Here is a 23,988-nt window from a genome sequence, read left to right as displayed (position 1 = left end):
ACAAACAAAACAGGCAACCTGGATATCTGAGATCAAATTCTAATAAATTAGAATTATTAATAATATTGTAATATTAGAATTATCACTAATAATTGAGTGATAATTTGGGTCCTTTTAACTAACCAGTTATTTGAAAGGCCTTTCCTAGCTCTCTGAAAGTCTAACCACCCAGAGCCCAAATTTCTCTTCTCATCCTAATCCTTGGGGCCCCCCGGCCACCTTGGGATTTTTATTGCATTTATTCTGTTTTAACCACTCATTTCATACTTAAAATTTGAAGTGTATCTTTTTATATGTATATTTTACGTATATATATTTTTATATCTTACGTGTGTGTGTGTGTGAGACGTGTGCGCACACGCACACACACATATATCATGGGGCTTCCCAGGTGGCTCGGTGGTAAAGAATCAGCCTGCCAAAGCAGGAGATGCAGGTTCGATCCCTGGGTCAGGAATATCCCCTGGAGAAGAAAATGGAAACCCACTCCAGTATTCTTGCCTGGGAAACTCCATGGACAGAGAAGCCTGGTGGGCTATATAGTCCATGGGGGTCACAAAAAGAGTTGGGACACAACTTAGCAACTAAACAACAACAAATGCATAGTATCAACTTGCAAATCACATTATAAACAATTTATAAGAAGATATGTTAATACTATTTTAGATTTCCACAGAGCTTTGGCTATAAGTATTAAAAACCATATTTCCGGACTAAGGGAAAAAAAAGAATAAAATTATGACTGAAAAATTTTTCCACTATAAAAAGAATGTCGAGCGGAAATCAAACGTATTTCACTGAAATTTTTACAGCTCATCTCTTAATGAGAGAGTACATCATGCAGGTTAGGAGTCGTTCACTACTTCAGTGGCAATGCATATTCCTGGCCGAAAGGAAATGCAGATAAAACCAGGCAAATCAATCACAAGAGAGAAAAATCACAGCAAATACTCTGACAGTGGGTCATTGCTTTATAATGTAAAACATTCCTTTTTGTATTGCTAAAGTATATGTTCTTATTCTAAATTTAAGTTACAATAGTAGTCTGTGGAGCTGAAGCTGAGGATGTGACTTTTTTACCCTTTCAAAAACAAATGATTTTTTAAAAACCATTTATTAGAACCTCAAATTTTCATTTAGATCTGTTCTGTAATAATAAAGAAAATTCCTACTTAACACCTGAGTTTATAAAAGGTGATCTAGTTCAAAACTTATGAACAAGAGAGAGCCACTGTGGTAAACTGGCAGGTACTAATTTAAACAACAACGAAAGAAAGCAGAGGCTTTTTAGCAGACTTCATGTTTATAATACACTGCCATTAAAATTCCTTTACCTGTTCGGTCTCTTGCAAGGGGATGGACTGGACTGCCCCGAGGAGCTGGTGCTCAGAGTACTATCTGGACTACTTAATGAACACATCCGATCGATGTTCAAAGTGCTCTGGCAAGCTTCACAGTCCAGATTACCTTTACATCTAGTGAAGAGGGACGGTGAAAACAGGTCAAAAATGAGAACCTACTCCCCAGATATGAAACAGTTAAGAAAGACCTACATGGATAAAAATCTAAAGCTTGTAAATACAGGAAAAATGCTACAGTAATCATGCTAAATGGGCTTCCCTGATAGTTCAGTTGGTAAAGAATCCACCTGCAATGCAGGAGACCCCAGTTTGACTCCTGGGTTGGGAAGATCCCCTGGAGAAGGGATAGGCTACCCACTCCAGTATTCTGGCCTGGAGAATTCCATGGACTGTATAGTCCACGGGGTTGCAAAGAGTCGGACACGACTAAGCGACTTTTGCTTTCAATCATGCTAAATACTATTCAGGAAGTTTACTCCGAAGGACATTAAGAGATGATAATAAATCACAAAGTTTTTTTTACACCACAGCAGAGGATGCCATCATCGTTATTTAAGAAGTGAAGTGAAGTGAAGTCGCTCAGTCGTGTCCGACTCTTCATGACCCCATAGACTGTAGCCTATCAGGCTCCTCTGTCCATGGGATTTTCCAGGCAAGAGTACTGGAGTGGGTTGCCATTTCCTTCTCCAGGGATCTTCCCCACTCAAGGGATCGAACCCGGGTCTCCCACATGGTAGGCAGGCGCTTTTACCGTCTGAGCCACCAGGGAAGTTGCAAAATTTAAGAATGTTGCAAAACTGCACGAATCTGCTTTCGGCACTTACTCTCGGAGTGAATGTCTCTGCGAGGACGTCTCTTCCTCGTCGGTGTCGCTGCTGATGGTGATGACGCTCACTGCAGGACTCGGGGAGTCAGCAATGATGATGGTTTGTCGCTGTTTATCTGAAACTGATGAATCAGAGTCCTGCCTGATGGATGTGTCACAACAATTTCTTGCCTCTCCTTCTGAGTTACGATTGTCCTGTGTTTCTATACAACTTACTTCCTCGACATCTTTCCCAGCTACTGTCTTTGGGGAAATAAATGCTGATTGTGGGATATTGGTATTCTGCAATGAATTACTCCTGCAATCAAAGGAATAATGTGTCATTTCTATAATCAAAATATATACATGACATTTTCCCAAAATACCATGTTGTAAGTAACAATACGAACCTTCACTTGTTCAAGATTATGTATGTGACACACTAAGACACAGATCATGAGTCTGTGATACATAAAATCTCTAGGAACAAGTGTAGATGCATTTACTTATACTCTAATGGTCTTTTTTTTTGGTAAATGTGATTCTGAGTGTCTAGAATTGTCTAACATTATAGGTAGATAATAAATCAAAAGGGCAATAAAGACAATCTTACCAACTGAAAGCATTTATTTCCTCTCTTCCTGGCTCCCATTCCATTAGTTTTACCAAAATACCTCTGAGAAATTGAGAAGGGAGCTTGGCTTAGTATTTGTAGCAAATCTATCAAAGAGGTCATTTTGAATACAACAGGGTGACCCTTTGGTGTGCATGCAAAATTTATTTTAATGATTCATTTTCAAAATGCAGAGAAAAAGTTAAAATATCAGTACTAACCTGTTCTGGCACAGTTTATTTTTCTTGGTAGTGGCTGGCTGAGGCCAAACAACATGTGCAATGCCCACACTAATTGGCTGAGGGGCCGATAAAGTGATCTGATTAGTTAGAAGAGGTTGTGGCATCACTGAGCTATAATGATTGCTGTGTGAAATCATTTTCCTATGGAGAAAATTTAAAAAAATTGAATCCTTATGTTACCATATGTATTTTGCAAACGACTCACAAAGAAGTATTTTTGTTTTTAACTTACCCCCAGTCTCCGAGCCTCTGTGAACCAGCCACACCCTCAGAAGACAATGCAGTAGTAGCAGGAGCCAGGGGTGTTACCTGTTGCCAGGCAGGTATCAACATCTGCTGTGTCCTACCAGACCATGTCTGCTGCAGCAAAAACAACAAAACCAAAAGCAAAAGCAAAACTAGTATGTTACAAGTAACTCAAAGTAACAATCCCCTAAAAATTACAAAAGTTAAATTCAATAATCTTTAAGGAAAGAATTCCTGTCTAGGTCATTTTCATTATTTCCAACAGCACAAGCCCATGTATTACCGATGGATTAAGGCCTCCACTTGAGTATGAGAAGGACAGCACATATGCAAAAATAACGAATTATTATCACCAACCTGAGAAAGAACTCCTGGTCGGATCTGCAGTGGCTGCACAGCTGGGGCCTGAGTTACAAGGGGAACAGCATTATCTACCCTTATGGAATAACTAGTGGGTTTACCATGTGTCGCAGGAATACCTATGAAATAGAAAAGAATAGTTTTCAAATAAAAGAAAAACTTTTCTCTGAGTTATCTTACAAAACTCTTATAAATTTATGAACTGCTAAAATTCTTGTTAGGATTATAAAAAAAATCCCCTGCATAATACTCTATGTACCTTGTGGTACATCATTCCAAAAGTTGTTATAAAGCTACTCTTTCTATTTTACAATACATAAAGTTGAATCATTTATTGTTTTTGAAATTTCTCATTCCTTTTAAAGTTTGCTATTATACTTTATTTTTCTTTTTTAAAAGTTCTGCCATTGATAAGACACAAAAAGATGAACCTGACTCAAAATCCTTATCCTCTAGCAGGTAAATGTTCATCTTTTTACAAACTCCAAGCTGTGCTTGGTATTCTCTCCTTTAAAACCGTAATAGGATCTTACACCTGAGTCACCAAAGGGGGACTGTACCACAGCTTCAGTGACCACGACAGTCTACAGGAGTCAATAAAATTCAGGACGGCACACTCATTTCAATCTCCTAAGGAAAAACAAAAAGTAAACTTTTCTGCCTAATATGATGATGCAACTGAGCTTTGATCATTGTGATTTAATTTACTATTATTTCTAGTGGAGAGCTATTGGATACTCCAGGAGAAACACATGCCATTTTGCTTACCCCCTAGGAAAATTAGAGGCAGGATTACTACCCAGGCTAACACTGTTAATGTTAGTATGTCTGTCATACATTGCAAGAGCACCTTGCAAACATTACGACCCACAGTACTAAACTTTAAAGAGTAAAGAAGTGTTACTCAACTAAGAACTTTAACTAACAAGGTAGTAGGGATACCTCCTAAGATCAGAAAGCTCAGTTACTAAAATAAATTCACTATTTCATAATTCCAGTCTATTGCAGCACTTACTTTCAATATGGGCTGGCAGATTGTTTAAAGATAATTAGTTTTTGGATAAAAGTGATCTTGGGTGATCAGCCATTAAAAAAAAAAAATTGTTTTCTTTTCCTACTGAAAAATAACCTGACATTATTTATTGCATGAATACACAGTAACTGGTAATTCTAAGGAAGTTAATTTTATTGTGTTTATTTTCTCCAGAGCCTTTTACCCTACTGCGAAGGGTGCTCTACCCTCTTGAGCTCCACCTAAAGAGCTCAATGTGAATTAAGTTTAACAAAGATCTATGAGTTATTTTTTAAAACTGACCTTCTTACCCTTTCCAAAAAGCATGTGTTGAACAGCAAATTCTCCAAGAAATGGAATATAAGTACACCCAGGCTGTGCAGATATATTGCAGCAATAGAGAATCTCATCAGAGAAAAAAGCAGAATTCACTTCGATATGGATGAAATCACAGAGTGAATTCTTAAATTCCATCCCCCCATATTCAGGTTGCTCTTAAATTCTCCTCATAATCAAAGCCTTAAGATGAGAAGAATTCTCTTACAATCTCTCAAGAAGTTGAGTCTTTTTTTAAAATCAAATTCAAAAGGAGGTTAAAATTCCAATTTTCTGTATGGTTATAAGCTAAAACTTTAATGATTAGATTTGCTTGATATCTGGAAAGCATGACACAAAGAGCTCAAAGTCTATTCTAGTACAACAGAGGAGAATTTTGCTGGAATGTATTTGATTCTGAAGCAGTTTTCATCCAGAAGGGATGAATTAACTAGCTTTTCAGAAATGCTTGTTCACTATATACAACCTATACTCAGATACGTTAAGTAAAAGCCTGTCTAAGTCTTCTGTACATAAAAACAGCACAATATTAGGGATGTGGTACCTATTTAGCTATACCTACATATTATATGTATAGTATCTAAAATACATGAAATGCATGCTTAAACAATATAGCTCCAAAGTAAAAAAATAAAAAGTGAAGTACAACAAACATAAATTTTATTTTAAAATACAAACTATAATGGTACCATAACTGCTACTCAATAATCATTTTAAAATGTTTCATCGAAATGTTGTTGTCATTCAGTCATAAAGTCACATCCGACTCTTTCCAACCCCATGGGCTGCAGCACACCAGACTTCCCTGACCTTCACTATCTCCCAGAGTTTGCTCAAACTCACGTCCATCATGATGGTGATGCCATCCAACCATCTCATTCACTGTCATCCCCTTCTCCTCCTGCCTTCAATCTTTCCCAGTGTCCAGAATCTTTTCCAGCTCTTCACATCAGGTGGCCAAAGAATTGGCGCTTCAGTCCTTCCAATGCATATTCTGGGTTGATTTCCTTTAGGATTGACTGGTTTTACCTCCTTACTGTCCAAGCGACTTCTCAAGAGTCTTCCCCAGCACCACAACTCAAAAGCATCAATCAGTCTTCGACATTCAGCTTTCTTTATGGTCCAATTCTCACATCTGTACATGACTACTGGAAAAACCACAGCTTTGACTATATGGACCTTTGTTGACAAAGTGATAACTCTGCTTTTTAATACATTGTCTAGGTTTGTCATAGCTTTCCTTTCAAGGAGCAAGTGTCTTTTAATTTCATGGTTGCAGTCCCCATAAATGGTGATTTTGGAGCCCAAGAAAATAAAATCTGTCACTGCTTTCACATTTTCCCCATTTACTTGCCCTGATGTGATGGGACCTCTGACGCTACAAGGATATTTTTTTAATTTTTTAAATTTTTAAAAGGCTTAATTTTTTAAATATTGTGTTTTAAGATAGCTTTTTAACTCTCCTTTTCCGCCTCATCAAGAAACTCTTTAGTTCCTCTTCCCTTTCCGCCAATAGCATGGTATCATCTGCATATCCAAGGTTGTCAAAATTTCTCTTGGTAATCTTGATTCCAGCTTTTGATTCACCCAGCCTGGCATTTTGCATGATGTACTCCGTAAAGAAGTTAAATAAGCTACAGCCTTTCCCAATTTTGAACCAGTCTGTCGTTCCATGTTCTGTTCCAACTGTTGCTTCTTGACCTGCATACAAGTTTCTCAGGAGATAAGTGGTCTGGTATTCCCATCTCTTTAAGAATTTTCCATAGTCTGTTGTGATCCACACAATCAAAGGCTTTCACGTAGTCAATGAAGCACATATAGATGATTTTCTGGAATTCTCTTGCTTTCTTTATGATCCAAACGATACTGGCAATTTGATCTTTGGTTCCTCTGCCTTTTTAAAATCCAGCTTATCCACCTGGAAGTTCTTCATTCACATACTGCTGAAGCCTAGCTTGAAGGATTTTGAGCATTACCTTGCTAACATGTGAAATGAGCACAAAGAAATAGAGGAAAACAATAGAATGGGAAAGACTAGAGATCTCTTCAAGAAAATTGGAGCTATCAAGGGAAAATTTCATGCAGAGATGGGCACAATAAAGGACAGAAATAGCAAGGACCTAACAGAAGCTGAGGATATTAAGAAGAGATGGCAAGAATACACAGAACTATACAAAAAAGATCTTAATGACTGTGATAACCACAGTGGTGTGGTCACTCACCTAAAGCCAGACATCTTGGAGTGTGAAGTCAAGTGGACCTTGAGAAGCATTAATATGAACAAAGCTAGCAGAGGTGATGGAATTCCAACTGAACTATCTAAAATCCTAAAAGATGATGCTGTTAAAGTGCTGCACTCAATACATAAGAAAATTTGGAAAACTCAACAGTGGCCACAGGACTGGAAAAGGTCAGTTTTCATTCCAATCCCAAAGGAAGGCAATGCCAAAGAATGTTCAAACGACTGTACAACTGTGCTCGTATCTTCAAAACAGACTGGCACATTATGAGATAAAGGGGTAGGAAGACCAACACTGGGATTTTCTACAGAAACGCCAAAATGGATTAGAGGGAAAACTTTCCTTTCTAAGCAGCCACTATACTAAGATAAGAAATAATGAGACAACATATTATAAAGCCTGCCTGTTATGCTGCTGCAACCACACCTATTAGTTCAATAAGTGAACAAATATTTTGCTTTGTCTTATTGTTAATTCCAAAACCATTGTTCTTGACATCTTATCAGTTAACGACTCTGAGAATATCTCCTTTTCCTTCTGTTATCCTTGTATGAACCACTCACAGCTGTTATATGGCGTGCAGGATCTTAATTTACCCACCAAGGATCAAACCAGGGCCCCCAAGAAGCAAAAGCCCAGAATTCTAACCAGGAACCCCCAGGGAATTTCCTGCTACTCCAGATCGTGATGAAATATACCACACTGTATGTAGAAGGCAATCCCCAAATTAATTTTGGCACATGGAAGAAAGACAGAACCTAACAATGTATTTTTTGTTGTTTAGTCACTAAGTCCTGTCTGACTGTAGCCCATCAGGCTCCTCTGTCCATGGATTTCCCAGGCAAGAATACTGGGGTGATCTGCCATTTCCTCCTCCAGGGGGTCTTCCCAATCTAGGGATCAAACCCATGTCTCTTGCACTGCAGGAGATCCTTTACCACTGAGTCACCAAGGAGAAAACAACGTATTAGCACAGATTAAACACATCTATATGAAAATGTATTTGTCAAGATACCACTTAAGTAGTAACTGATTGAAAAAAAAAAAAAGCATCAGTTTTGTGTGCTCAAGTATTTAGAAGTAAAACATCTATGACTTACTATTAACAAGTGTGTGTATGTGTAATAGAGAGAATAAATATAACATGTTAATACTTGTTGAATCTAGAGTAGAAGGCATTACTATTATTTGAATTTCTCTAGATGCTCAAAATTTTTATAACAACAGTTGAAGAAAAAGAAACACAACAGCATCTTTAAGAGTGACAATATGCTATAGGTATTTTTATTACCAGATGAGCCATGGGTCGCCGTCACAGGTAACAGACCAAAGCTACCCTGGGCAGAACCAAAGTGGCTGAAGAGCTGCCATGTTTTCACATCTCTCATGACTAGTCAAGCAAGTCAACACACTCTTGGTGCTTTTTAGATATTGTGAGGAGATTAAAATAAAAACTTCAAAAAGTTGCTCATATCCTTAAATAAACATTTAAAATATCACCTTCAGAACCCAGAAATATTAGAGCTGGAAATGATCAAGAGAGTAGCCATTCCATCTATTTTCTTTGACTAAGGCTGAAGCAAGTTAACAAACTTGTCTGGGATGGCAGAGCAAATAGAAGAAACGAGAACTAGGTCCCAGGCATCCTGACTTAGCACCAAGAGCTCTCACTTATTATTAACAGCATTACAACACGTCAAACAGTCCTCTCAGGCCCGTGTGAAATCTCTTGATTTTAAGATTTAGACGTTACAGCCAACAAGGACAAGATGCTAGTACAGGACCTGGGAAAGAGGACTTCATTCCAGCCACTCCAGCCAAGAAGCTCACTGCTACTACTCTCCTACCACAAAGAAGTTCCTCAGTGTGAGGATTAATGCCTCTTCAGAGGCATTCTGTCATTATCTCATTTGAGGACTTGATATTTTTTAACTAAATAAAGGCAATTTGATAAAAGTCAATATTTAGAAAACAAAAAACTAAGCTATGGGTAAAAAAGCTATGGGATTAGGAAAGAAATCCTTTGACCAAAACATAAAGATCTGAGCTTTCAGTCACGGTAATGTCTAGAGATGACATGCAGATATTAAGTATTTAACCTGAATATCTGGAGCAGTTTTACCCAGCATAGAACAATCCACAGCTTTCCCAGTTCATTAATTCCTACTAAAGTATTTTATCATGCTAGACTCTACAGGAAATACAACTGTCATATGATCCACTTTGTTAATGATGACTACAATGGAACTCCAGTCAGTTAATGAGTATCAGTGGTTTAAAGGCTACTGACCAACTTAAATTCAAGTATTAATTCAAGAATTAATTAATTCAAGCATTAAATGTAACAAAACCCATGCAGTATATCTAATGAATAGATGCCTACACTTATTTTAAAATAATGCATGCCAAAACTCAAAGTGTAATTTAAATAAAGAATACCTTGAATAGCTGGGGGACAGATAATCAGTGTCTGCTGAAAAGCATCACCACAACCAAAATGAGCGGTTCCAGCCTGCAGAGGAATCCCGTGGTGTACAACCGAATGAGCAGATGTGGTTAATGCCTGCAAACAATTTATGGACATGGCAATCATTATACAGAGTAGGCTTCTAATAATTGCGTACATATGCTTTATAAGTAGAAATAAAATGCATTTTAAAAAACCATAGGGGTACTCTTTTGCCCCCTTCTGATGCCTATGCAGAAGCTTTCTCTATCTCCTTTATACTTTAATAAAACTTTATTACACAAAAAAAATAAAAAATAAAAAACCATAATTCTGTGATAAAGACGGACTCAGAAATTGATCTTACTGAAGTCTACTTCTTGTAGATTTGAGACACAGAAGAGCCGATAGATTGTATTGAAAGAATAAAAGGTGAAGGAAAAAAAATAAATTTGAGTAGGAATGTTCCAACTGTTACCCTAAAATATTAGAGATTTAATAGAACAGCACAGTAAGACCTCATCAGCACTGGAAGTGCTAATATGGAAATTTATGCATATTTCAAAAGCAAAATGATTAATTGTTAAATAAAAGAGAACCAAAAATGACCAAATACTGTTTGGTCTTACCTGACTTCTTAATGTGCCAATTTTAGTAAAATTTGCTGCCAGATTAGTAGTACTGCTTGGAGCAACTGGTCTTAAAAGTGAAGTTTTATTGTGATTATTTGCATCACATGAATTTGGATGGGACTTACAAATATCCATAATATGAAAACAGGACTTTACACTGCAAAATAAAAAGTAAACAGTAATGGTCATACTCTTTTTTAAATGTTTAGAATAGTTTAAGATTAAAAATTATTTTTAAAAGAAAAAAAAGTCGATGGCTTGCACTTAATTTGCAGATTTCCAATACTATGTCTACCAGGAAATCCTATAGGATGGAAGTTTGAAGCAAGCAGCAGCAGATGCTTCTATCTGAAACATTTTCTTGAGACAGTAAAGCAACAGTGAGCACATTTTGGTGAGCACACTATAATTTGTGACCTCCATTTCATTTCGGGCATATATTCTTCTCCACCAACCCATTAAAAAACCTCCTTCCACAAGGAAGAGAGGAAAGGGGGGCAGGGGAATGGAGGAAAAGAGCAAATGGTAAAGGGAAACTGAAAAAAGGAGTTTTTCAATTTGGAGTTTGCAGGACTCAAAATTGAAGGAGGAAAAACTTAACACTTTCTTTAATTATAAATATGTCCGGTCATTATGTAAAAGTGCTATCACTCAGTCATTTTCAATATGCTATTTTGGAAAAAGAACACTGGACTGTGATTTAGATTTGCATTCTAGTTCTACTCTGCAATTTACTGTCTATGTGAACTTGGTCAAGTTAGCTTAACCTCTTTTGACTCAGTTTACTTATATTTAATGAAGAAACTCAATCATTTTTCTAACAAACTGGTTTACTATAGACAGCATTATCATTTCTTCAGAATCATTTTAAAAGATTTTAAAGTAACATACTGGTTGCTATGAGGGAAATCAAGAAGATGCTTCATATTAACAAAAGCATGGTTCAAAGTCTCAGCTGGAGTAATTCTTAAATCTGCGTCAATCAGCAACATTTTTTTCAACAGACCAACAAACTCTCTTCTATCAGCTTTCTCAGCCAAAAGATCACTTCCTTCCAAATCCATCACTGTGTTCACCTGCAAAATCAAAATTTCAAGACATCAAATGAAAATAAACCATACAACATAGTATACGTTAAAGTCTCACAATTCAAAAAAAAAAAAAACCTCAACACAGGAAAGAACAAAGAACTACAATTATTTTCAAATAAGAAAGAACACATCTCAAAAATATTTTGAGGTATCAAAAAGCATTCAAAACGGGGAAAAAACTGCTTTAACTAAACAAACATTCAATTCTAGAGAGATGTAAGTAATAGAAATATGTTTGCTAGGGTCTTCCTTTTTAAAGAAAATACTGAAGAACAGGATAATACAAATCAAAGATTTGATAAAGATGAATGAAATTTAGTTTCTGAAACGTTAGAATCAATTTCATTTGACGAGCTTAAAAACAGCAAGCACTCTGTCATGTAGAAAATGATTAACTATTTTGGCATTCTTGGCATTCAAGTCACCAATTTACATGCGTGAAAAGCTGACACATGTGTCTGCGGTACTCACGTGCGCCACATCATCCAGACTGCTGAATATGTACTTTCTGGCTTCTTTAGACTTCATTCCTGTCTCTGCCTCATGTTCTTCCAGTGTCTTATTGAATATATCAGAGAAGGAAAATATCTTATTACTACCATTTATAAATTCTTTATTTCTTCAATTCTGGCACATTTAGTCTAATATATTGACTATTCTAAGGCAAGTAGAAGTTTCAAAAGAATAACTATCAAAATACAAGTTTTAAAAGTATATAGAAAATGAGACATTCAGGTTCAGGTCAAAAAATATATAGATAAAAATCACACACATAGATAAATTCCCTAACAAAATTACTAAAGTTAATCATTAAAGATTTACTGATCCTGGGAATAAATTACATACTTGGGTTACACAGTAAGTGGTTAGGTTCAACCCTGTCCCATAAAGCTTGATAAATGTAGAGCTGGGTAGGGAAGAACTCAAAATGATACACATAAAATTTTTTAAACTGTTTAAAACACATTACTAATTGTGTTGCCAGGTTAGAGAATGAGCTAAGCTATTCAGAAAAGACTCTCCTTATTAAAAGCGGGATTGGGGGATGGCAAAAAAGAAAAAAGAAACAAATGTAATAAAATAAAAATAGGCACAGAGAGTATTATCCATGAATGTAAGGCATCTTAGAAAACTATTTTTCTAAATATTTTTTTAAGTGAGTTACCTTTAATCTCCAACCAGAATGGGAGAGATCTGTTTCTCTGCAAAAAAATCTTGTGGATTTTGTACCCACATTTAACAACTGTTCTCCTGGTAAACCTTGAGTCTGAGAAATGTATCGAATCTGAAAGATAATATACAACAGAGAAAAGTTATTCTTTTATTGCATTAAGACATTAATTGAATAGCTATATCAGACACTAAGCTAGATGTTAGGTCAAGAATTAAATGATGTAGTGTGTGTGCCCTAAGAAATCAGTTTGCATGTATGCTAAGTTACTTCAGTCATGTGACCCCATGGACTGTAGCCTGCCAGGCTCCCCTGTCCACGGGGATTCTCCAGGCAAGAATACTGGAGTAGGCTGCCTTGCCCTCCTCCAGGGGATCTTCCTGACCCAGGAATCAAACCCATGTCTCTTACTCTAGTGGAGAAGATAAGAAGTAAGCGATTATAAAGCAGTGTAATATATGTAATACAGGTATAATAAAGGCATGCCGTATGAGAAGGCAAAGAAGAGACACATAAAATAACAGTAGTCATATAAAGTTCCAGAAGAGGTGATGCTCAAATCAGATAGTAAAGAACAAATAGTCTGTTAGCCCTGAAGGAGTGGAAAAATGTGATCTATTCTGATATAAGCCTTCCCCGGTGACTCAGACAGCAAAGAGACCAGCTGCTAATGCAGGAGATGTGGGTTCAATTCCTGGGTCAGAACGATACCCTGGAGAAGGAAATGGCAACCCACTCCAGTATTCTTGCCTGGGAAATCTCATAGAGGAGACTGGCAGCTATAGTCCATGGGATCCCAAAGAGTCAGACACAACTGACCAAGTAACACTTTCAAGGTTATAACATGGAAAATAAAAAGAATATATCCATACATTGAGAGACTGAGGTTCACTAAGGGCGAAATGGCAAGAGACGAAAGTGATCTAGTAGGCAAAGGGCTTTATCGATAGGTTAAGAAGTTTGGATTTTAATCTGAGAGGTAATACTGGGAAACCACTGGAGAAAGTGAAGAAATCTACACAGGAAATTGACAGCTACTTGACTCAGTGACAAGTTAACCTGACTGGGTAAATCAGGACTATGGGAACACTGGAGGGCATGCATGCGTCTACCTCATGACATACGTATGCTTGGGTCAGTAGGGAAAGAGACACAAGCACAGATGAGCTCTCTCAGGAGGACACTGAAAAGCCCCAGCCTCAGGGCCTCTGAAGTTAACATCATTCTGTTTGAACACTCTTCCCCCATGCACCTGTATGGCTGTGTTTCGCTACCTTCAGCTCTCAGCGCAAATGTCACCTCTTCATTCATGAGGCCTTCCATGACCCACCAATAAATAAGGACAATCTGTCCCCTCTTCAGTACCCCTACCTCCCCTTCTCTGTTGTTATTTTTCTCCACAGTGCTTTTTACCATCTGACATTCTGCACATTTACCTTGTATTTCCTTATCAATTCTGCAGTAGAAGTAGGAAGGACTTTGTTCTGTTTCCTTACATATACACCCATGACAGTGTCTGGTACATCATTCCGTTCAGTTCAGTCATTCGGTCGTGTCCGACTCTTTGCGACCCCATGAATCGCAGCATGACAGGCCTCCCTGTCCATCACCAACTCCCGGAGTTTACTCAAACTCATGTCCATCGAGTCGGTTATGCCAACCAGCCATCTCATCCTCTGCCGTCCCCTTCTCCTCCTGCCCCCAATCCCTCCCAGCATCAGGGTCTTTTCCAGTGAGTCAACTCTTCGCATGAGGTGGCCAAACTACCGGAGTTTCAGCTTCAGAATCAGTCCTTCCAATGAATATTCAGAACTGATCTCCTTTAGGATGGACTGGTTGGATCTCCTTGCAGTCCAAGAGACTCTCAAGAGTCTTCTCCAGCACCACAGTTCAAAAGCATCAATTCTTCAGTGCTCAGCTTTCTTTTTAGTCCAACTCTCACATCCATACATGACTACCGGAAAAACCACAGCCTTGACTAGACGGACCTTTGCTGGCAAAGTAATGTCTCTATTTTTTAATATGCTATCTAGGTTGGTCATAACTTTCCTTCCAAGGAGCTAGTGTCTTTTAATTTCATGGCTGCAATCACCATCTGCAGTGGTTTTGGAGCCCAAAAAATAAAGTCTGACACTGCTTCCACTATTTCCCCATCTATTTCCCATGAAGTGATGGGACCAGATGCCATGATCTTAGTTTTCTGAATGTTGAGCTTTAAGCCAACTTTTTCACTCTCCTCTTTCACTTTCATCAAGAGGATTTTTAGTTCCTCTTCACTTTCTGCCATAAGGGTGGTGTCATCTGCTTATCTGAGGTTATTGATATTTCTCCTGGCAATCTTGATTCCAGCTTGTGCTTCTTCCAGCCCAGCGTTTCTCATGAGGTACTCTGCATATAAGCTAAATAAGCAGGGTGACAATATACAGCCTTGAAGTACTCTTTTTCCTATTTGGAACCAGTCTGTTGGTCCATGTCCAGTTCTAACTGTTGCTTCCTGACCTGCATATAGGTTTCTCAAGAGGTGGGTCAGGTGGTCTGGTATTCCCATCTCTTTCAGAATTTTCCACAGGTTATTGTGATCCACACGGTCAAAGGCTTTGGCTTAGTCAATAAAGCCAAAGTTTTTCTGGAACTCTCTTGCTTTTTCAATGATCCAGCAGATGTTGGCAATTTGATCTCTGGTTCCGCTGCCTTTTCTAAAACCGGTTTGAACATCTGGAAGTTCACAGTTCACGTATTGCTGAAGCCTGGCTTGGAGAATTTTGAGCATTACTTTGCTAGCGTGTGAGATGAGTGCAATTGTGTGATAGTTTGAGCATTCTTTGGCATTGCCTTTCTTTGGGATTGGAATGAAAACTGACCTTTTCCAGTCCTGTGGCCACTGCTGAGTTTTCCAAATTTGCTGGCATATTGGGTGCAGCACTTTCACAACATCATCTTTCAGGATTTGAAATAGCTCAACTGGAATTCCATCACCTCCCCTAGCTTTGTTCGTAGTGAGGCTTTCTAAGGCCCACCTGACTTCACATTCCAGGATGTCTGGCTCTAGGAGAGTGATCACACCATCGTGATTATCTGGGTCATGAAGATCTTTTTTGTACAGTTCTTCTGTGTATTCTTGCCACCTCTTCTTAGTATCTTCTGCTTCTGTTAGGTCCATACCATTTCTGTTCCTTATCAAACCCATCTTTGCCTGAAATGTTCCCTTGGTATCTCTAATTTTCTTGAACAGGTCTCTAGCCTTTCCCATCCTGTTGTTTTCCTCTATTTCTTTGCATTGATCGCTGAGGAAGGCTTTCTTATCTCCCCTTGCCATTCTTTGGAACTCTGCATAGTTGGCCCTAAAATAACTGTTCCCCCTCCAATATCTGTTCCCCAACTCAACAACTGGGCAGCACAGGAAATAAACAGAGGCTTAAGCCCTTGAAATTGTGTTTGAAAACACAGGGTTCTTTCTTTAAACCTAGAAGACAACTACTCTATCCTCTCCTGCATCTTCTATTTCTTCTTCTCTACGAGATTTTTGCCCTCAACCTACAAAAATGTTTAATATCTTCCAGCCTAAAAACAAAAAATTCTAACTACTTGAAACATTTGAGTAAGTCTTAAAATAATAATCTATAGTTTCCTTTTCATTCTAAGCTCAACACACAACAATTGGAAATCTATCACTCTCACAAAACTATATGAAGGTAAGTGATGTCCTGTCATTAACTGAACATTTAGTAGTTGAATATTAAACCTTCTTACTTTAACACTATTAGCTATTATCTTTTCACTTAAAAAACTGTTCCTTTCATTTCCACATTATTCTTTTCTAGTTGTCTTCTTACTTTTTGGCACTCTTTAATTGCCTTCCTCCATAGCTTTATCTCTAATTCTATGTCTAAATATTTATCTCTAGCTCTGGAGACCTAACTGCTTAAGTGAAACTCTCCATCTGGAAGGCCTTTCAGTACCTCAAAGTGAATACATCCTAAATGGATTTTTCTTAAACCTCTTAAAACCTCAGGTATTTCCCCTTTGATGATCACTATCACAATGCCTGAATCAGAAACCTGAAATTGATGCCTGACAAGTACCTCTCCCACATCACCCTCTTCCCAACAACCAAAACTCTTAACAATTTTATCTCATTTGTATTTTTCGTAACTCTCCCTCCTCTCCATTCCTCTTCAGGTCTTCTTCAATTCTAGTTATACAGTCTCCCAGTCTACAGCCTCCTAATTAGTCTACATGCTTCCCTAATGGGCTTCTCTGGTGGCTCAGTGGTAGAGAATCTGCCTGCCAATGCAGGAGACACACGCTGGATCCCTGGGTCGGGAAGATCCCCTGGAGAAGGAAAGGGCAACCCACTCCAGTATTCTTGCCTGGAGAATCCTATGGACAGAGAAGCCTGGTGGGCTACAGTCCATGCAGTCCCCAACCCCATCCACTCATCCCGATTCATTATTCACATTGCCAAGAACAAGAAATTGCTAACAGCCATTTTGGTAAAATATAAATCTGATTGTTACTCCCCGGTATAAAATTACTTTATTGCCTACAGGTTGGATTCCAAATCTCTAATTGGCATACAAGTCCCCCCGCCCCACTTTATCTCTTCCCAGCTCTTCACACATTCCGTTATTCCAACCTCCTCCAGCACCTGCTGAACCTGGCATGCTCCAGTTTGTCTTGCTGAGATTGCTCTCTAACTCCTACTTATCACGACCCTGTCCCTCTCCCTCTTCACTGCCAAGCCACTTCACTAAGCCAATGTGCTAATCTTTTACTGTTCCTTCTTCAAGACTCAATTCAAGAAATTGTCCTTTGTAAAGCTATCCCTAACGAAACACAGGCAATCGTCTTCTTCTGTGCTACCACCACACCTGGAATATAGCAATTTTAATGCATTTATAATACAAAACAATTATTTTTACATGTCAGTTTTCCCTGCTAGAATATGTGCCTCCTGACAACAGTCTATGTTCATGTATATTTGTATCCCCAATTTTACATGAAATGATCATTAAAATCTTCACCTTACAAATTAGTTTCACTTCATTAAAGTGCAGTGCCTTTCCCTCACTCAGCATTCCAAGTGCCTGAGTTCCATGTTTTATAGAAAGAGAAAATGAAAAGTACCCAGATGCTGCATCAGAGTCTCTCAAAGTAGGGAAGGTGGTCAACATATCAATTTCAACAAACATACACAGGGCATTTACTATGATAAAGACATGCAGATTAGTAAAATATGGTGTCACTCTTCACAGCATTAATTCAGTAAAATAGATAAATAGTTAAGCCCATAATCTGCAATTAAACTAGGAAGTGCCATTATAAAGAAGAAAACAAAGTGCTAAAAGAACCCAATAAAGCAGTTAACATACCTTAGAAGTAGACAGAGCACTGAAAAAACAGCAAATGAACCTGCAAGTTAATTTCTGGTCCTAATGCCTGCCAGTCATTTTCAGCGAGAACTTGTCCCACCCATCTGCCCCTCCCATCCGCAGCGGATGAAGGGCAGGGATAGACTTAGAAGCAGTTTGCCTTGTGAACTCAACTAGAATTAAGCTAAGCAAATCAGATTTACAATGTCAGAAACATAAACTAAGAAACTCCAGACACCATTGAAGGATGAGCTGAAGGGCAAAAAGCAGAGCTAGAGTCTGATGCCTATGCTAACATAACCAGAGTAAGCAAAAAATCTGAGTAGCAAGTTAGAATCAGAACAGATAAAAGCACTTACAGAGCAGCTAAATTAGACTCATGATCTAGCACCAAAGAGAAATTCTACCAATGCCTACTAATTCTTCTAAGTGTTGCTGTGAATCCAAAGCCACCTTCAACTCCAAACTTCACAAAATCCAGGCAGAGTAAAGCTCATTCTTGAATTTATGTGATAGTCCACACATAAATGGGGCTTCCCTCACAACTCAGCTGGTAAAGAATCTGCCTGCAATGCAGGAGACTAGGGTTCAATCCCTGGTTGAGAAGATCCCCTGGAGAAGGAAATATCAACCCAATCCAGTATTCTTGCCTGGAGAATCCCATGGACAGAGGAGCCTGGCAGCTGTAGTCCATGGGGTCACAAGAGTAGGACACAACTTAGTGACTAAACCACCACCACACATAAATAAATGAACTCTTATTTGAGCCTACTTGAGAAAGCCTCTTTGAGACCTGAATAGCTTGACGAAATAGAATTCCTTAAAGATTCTCACCCCACCCTGGAATGGAAATAGGGAGCTTTATTTTTCTTACGTAAGATATAATGTGATATTACCAAGTATAATAAAATTTGAATATAAATCCAGGCTTTTAGCCATTATGGATATGGTTCTATCTAAACTCTAACAAACATTCTGCAAGACCAATCGACATTTATCAAGTAAATACTGCCATTCATCCATAAAAACATTATTTAATTTCCTGAACGATACTGACATTTTCCCAGTAAATATAAGTCAAACTCATTACATATAGCACCAGTGAGACAGTATGCCTACAATAAAGACAGGGAAGGATCCAAAGCACAGTACCAATTCATGAGGCAGCCATCTCTATACAAACACAGTATATACAATTGTGTACGAACAGAAATAAAGGCATATGAGAAAAATATAATGCAGAAAATTCTCAACATGGTCAGTAGCAAGTTGTAGAATCCAAAATTCAAAGAAGTAATTGCCTTGGAAAGACTTTACGAGATGACACAGACGATCAAAGGAACAGAACAGAAAGTTCATAATAAAGAATTAAAATAATCTGAATAGTTTTTCCTAGTGACTCAAATTTGGCCTTGATGTATATAACTATAGGTATACTGTTAACTCTCTTTCACCTCTTCTGGAAAAAAACTATCGGTTAGAATGTTAAATAAAGATTACATGAAAGACATATCAACAAAGGTTAAGAAACAGATATTACAACACTTTTCATAGAAGTCTTTATTTTTCTAAATGTTTCACATGCACTTAAAATAAATGTAACCTGCACTTTTGCATGTAGTATTGGGCGTAGTGCTCTATGCCTGTATTAGTAGATCAGCTTGGTTAATCATGTGTTCAAATCATTCATATTCTTACCGATTTTTTTCTATCTACTTTCTCTATCAATTACAGAAAGAAATGCACTGTAAATCTCTACTTATGATTATGGTTTTGTTTCCCTTTTTTTGGTTCTATCAACTTTGATTTATAATATTTTGAAGCTGTTGCAAGGGATATAAAATATAGAATTTCTGTGTTTGTGATGAATTGCATTTCCAAATTAATTGGCTGGGCTTCTGCTCTTTATAATCAATACTGATATATTTGTGATATAAGAACACTCCTGTTGTTAAAAGCGATGTTATTATTAAAAGCAAAACAGAAGAAGAATATCTAGTACAACATACAATTTGAAAGAGAAATATTTGTACAAAATGTTATCACAAGGAAAAATGATAAACCAGCAGAGGCTGCTGGCTCCTTCCCTGGAACTCAAACACCTGGAGACAGAATACCAGTGGAGGTTGACGAATTTGAGAAACTAATATAAAGACAGTGAAAACCCTCTTTGAGTGAGAGCAGACTGGCAGTGAGGGTGGAGGTGGAGTCTGGAAGAGGGCCGGTGCCAGGGAGTGAGGGCAGGCTGCAGCAGGGTCCGTTGGCCTCTCACTGCCTTCGAAGTATCATTACCCATGACGCAGTGCAGAGGCAGTCTACCGCTAACAGCACAGCTGCTGGACTCAGACTACCTGTTATCAGACCTGCAGGTCATTAACCGTCCCCACTCCTTGGCTTCCTCATCTATAAAACTTCATAGGGTTGTTGTAAATATTAAATGAGTTAAAGTGTTGACAGTTTCTGGCACATAAAAGAATTCAACAAGTATTAATCAGTAATGTCACTACTACTGCCCACTGCACTGCCACTGAAAGGCAAAAAATAAGTTAAAAAAAATAAAATAGCAACAATGCCCCAATTGGGTATCCAAGTATATCACAGTAGCTGATGCCTAGAACAGGAAACAGGTAACAGAGAGAGACATGCCCTTTCAACATCCTGATCAGATGATCATAATCCAGGGAACTGAGGAAATTTTATGAAATTCAACCACATAAATAAAGTAAAAAAAACAACCAAAAAACAAAAAAATGCCACTCACGTGAACATTTTAATGCAAAAATGCATTTCAGAGTCCAAAACCAATTTAGGATAAAAAATGAATAAAAAATAAAACTTCAAATTAGGAAGACAAGGGATAGCCCTTATATTTCAGGATAGCCCTAAAAACAGACATTTATCAAAACCAAGCAAGCATCATATTTGAAAATGAGTATGAAGTCTAAGACTGGAACAACAACAAAATCATCATTCTTATTGGTTTGCATACATTTATTTTGGAAAATAACTTTTAAAATACTGGGTTGAAAACTGTGTAACTATTGATGCTGTATGCTAATAACTTTTTTCAATTATTATGACCTTTTGGAATTAAAATGATACACATTCTGAAAATATTGTTCATCTGGATCAGATAACAATTTTTTTCTCACTTTTGGTTTTTTTTACTTTATTATAGATTTTAGAAAAACTGAATTTATAGGTTCCTTTTCAGTATCAACATGAGTTGTCCAAGACTAACTATAAGGTCCAAATTCGGAGTAAAATAGCAAATCGACCTTTGTACTTCCACTAGATGGTGTCCTATTCCAGAGTACCATGCATGCCATAAATTGGTCCACAAAGCCAAAGGTGTATTTCCAGCATTTGACAGGTTCCTCAGTACTTCAGCAGCTAAGGCATTATGGGACTTTTCAACCAGATCATTAATTCTTTCAAAACTAGTTAGCTTGGCCTCTGAATCAAAGTTAAGGATTGGGTTAAAAGATGAAGGAAGGTAAAAATCTATGGAAATTTTTACAGAAATGGTCTTTTAAGAGGTATGTTGAACAGGGAGAGGGAAAGTAAGAGTATTTAAAAAAAAAAAAAAACCTGGCCTAAAAGAAGTTTCATGGGTAGAAAGTCTTTGGAAGAGGATGAGATTAAAGTTAACAATATCATCTAATAATTAATATTAAATGATTTTTAGAGTCATCTCAGCAACATTTAAGTCACTAAATTAACTACCTCTCATATCCCCTTTTACGTAGAAAGCTAAACCCTAGAAATCAGATATCTTGCTACAGTATCTATATGTGCTTTTAAAATGTTCTACCTTCCTATTTTTTCATATCTAAAAGTTAAATAGTATATCATTTAAATAAAAATATAAGCCAAACAAAATTTATGTAACCCTTGTTAATTCTGACTAATATTTTTCACTAAAATATGAGTTAAGTATATATCTCTCTCTAATAAGGGAGGCATGCTATAAAACCTTTTCAAAAAGTGAAGACAAGTACTTCAAACGACAATCCTGGTAATAAAAACCAAGAGAATAGCAAACAATATTGTCTAGTAGCTTAGAAAGACTAATGAACATACCTGAAAACCACCATGAAAAGTGTGTAATGAGGTGACTCGCTAGATTCTATGGAGAATCATTTCAAATAATCTTAAGATAGACTTTTAGCATCATCAAGAACAGTGAAAAATACTAAAGAGGGGTCAGGTGACTGAGTTATTTAAGACCAACAACAAAAGGTGCTGGCTCAAGACCAGTAGTTACGATGCCTTTTATTTCTTGGGACAGGCTGACATTTCATCCATCACCAAAATCTGTCACCCAGGCAAAGCACTATTATTTAAATGGACACAGTCCAGCCCTTTGTGTATATACCTACAATATAAAAATTGGGACTAAAAAACATTCTCCCAAGAGGTTTACAAAACTGGTTTTCAGGTATGTGGATTACAACTTTGTTTATGAAATTACAACTTTGTTTATGAAAACACTTTAAAAATCAAATCCTGTTTTGAGATCTTGAATTTCAATTCCGTAAGATCCCAGGTTTTGCCATTTTATTCTAACAAGAGCTTCACATGTATTGTATGCCTGGGGAAATGCATTCCTATAAGTCTACTGTCTTTCTTTACATTCTACCAACTCCACTGGATTATGTAACAGTTCTGTTACCTGGTCATACTCCAAGGCTCCCGGGTAGAGAGGCCATCCAAGGAATAACTCTGCAATCACGCATCCCAGTGACCACATGTCTATGGCTTCACAAAACGGCAACCCCAATATAATCTCTGGAGCTCTGAAATTCAAAAAATTTAAAAAATGATTGTAAAATTATCCAGTTCATCTGATATTCAAAGAAAAGCTCATAAAATCAGAGAGAAATCATCTATTCACAGTAATTCATCATTTTTCAGAACTCTTTCAAACCTAACAATAATCCTGAATTAAACTTAAAGGTATGCTATGAGTACAATGGGGAGCTTCCTTGGTGGCTCAGCAGTGAAGAACTTGCCTGAAGGAGATCCAGGTTTGATCCCTGAGTAGGGAAGATCCCCTGGAAAAGGAAATGGCAACCCACTCCAGTATTCTTGCCTAGAAAATCCCATGGACAGAGGAGCCTGGCGGGCTACAGTCCATGGGTCACAAAGAGTTGGACACAACTTAGCAACTAAACAACAGGAGTACAACATTGCTATGATGAAATAACTACACTTAATCTAAGTTTTATTAACATGACTGTAAAAAAAAAAAAAAAAAAGGAAAAGCACAGATCTTGTTTTTTGAGACTACAGCAGAAGTAACACACTAGAAAGAGAACTGACAGATTATTAAATACACACATTAAATACCATGACATCAGCAGAACTGAAAACCAGACAGTGAAAGATAAGACTCAAACCAAACAAAACAAAGCCCCAAAGACTAACCATGGATCTAGACCGAGGTACTACTTCGGAAGATCATAATAAAACTGGGTTATCTGTTCTCCAAAACAGACACGACCAAGTTCACTGTATTCTGCCTTAAAGGGCAGAAAAATACAGAGAACATCAAAAAGTTAAAACGCATTTTAGCACGTAAAGAGCTTTGATTATCTGGAAAATGTATTCCATGAAAGATAACAATTCTCAGATAAATTATATTGCTACTTCCATGACTTTCCCATAAGAAAACTGACATTCTAAGAGAAAGTTTCACATACAGTTCTCTAATTCCAAAGTCATACAATCATGGTTATCCTGAACAATTTCAATGGTACAGAGAAGTTATTAAAACAGTACAATACATACTTTTTCCTAGTCCACTTGAGAGTAATTTGCCAAATAATGGCATGCTTTGTACTTCCTACATACAAGATTCAGTTCAGTTCAGTTGCTCAGTCATGTCCGACTCTTTGCAACCCCATGAATCGCAGCACGCCATGCCTCCCTGTCCACATACAATATTACTCTAATAATCACAATACAATCATCAAAGTCAGGAAACAAATAGTGACACACTTTCACCAGCTAAGCCTTAGACTGCAAGTTGGGCCAATTGCACAGGTAATTTCCTTCA

General features: G+C 37.5%; 1 protein-coding gene across 7 annotated transcripts in view; it reads right to left on the bottom strand.

The window, feature by feature from the left end:
* HIPK3 (homeodomain interacting protein kinase 3) overlaps positions 1–23,988 on the bottom strand; it is an 83,182-nt gene that overhangs the window by 5,323 nt on the left and 53,871 nt on the right. For 2 of the 7 annotated variants that reach the window (XM_043908867.1, XM_043908868.1), the window contains exons 3-14: positions 22,603–22,726; positions 12,550–12,669; positions 11,856–11,942; positions 11,185–11,369; positions 10,291–10,450; positions 9,655–9,778; positions 3,625–3,746; positions 3,254–3,381; positions 3,001–3,162; positions 2,780–2,842; positions 2,186–2,485; positions 1,335–1,475 (exon numbers count right to left, since the gene is read on the bottom strand). In XM_043908867.1, the coding sequence (XP_043764802.1) occupies positions 1,335–1,475; positions 2,186–2,485; positions 2,780–2,842; positions 3,001–3,162; positions 3,254–3,381; positions 3,625–3,746; positions 9,655–9,778; positions 10,291–10,450; positions 11,185–11,369; positions 11,856–11,942; positions 12,550–12,669; positions 22,603–22,726 (1,716 nt within the window). The remainder of the gene's footprint in view (positions 1–1,334; positions 1,476–2,185; positions 2,486–2,779; positions 2,843–3,000; positions 3,163–3,253; positions 3,382–3,624; positions 3,747–9,654; positions 9,779–10,290; positions 10,451–11,184; positions 11,370–11,855; positions 11,943–12,549; positions 12,670–22,602; positions 22,727–23,988) is intronic. The other 5 variants (XM_043908869.1, XM_043908870.1, XM_043908872.1 and 2 more) reach the window with 3 other exon arrangements.

This window comes from Cervus elaphus, chromosome 1 (assembly GCF_910594005.1).
Source record: "Cervus elaphus chromosome 1, mCerEla1.1, whole genome shotgun sequence".
NCBI lineage: Eukaryota > Metazoa > Chordata > Mammalia > Artiodactyla > Cervidae > Cervus > Cervus elaphus.
Note: the sequence above shows the minus strand (reverse complement) of the source record. Positions and strands in the feature narration are given on the sequence as shown.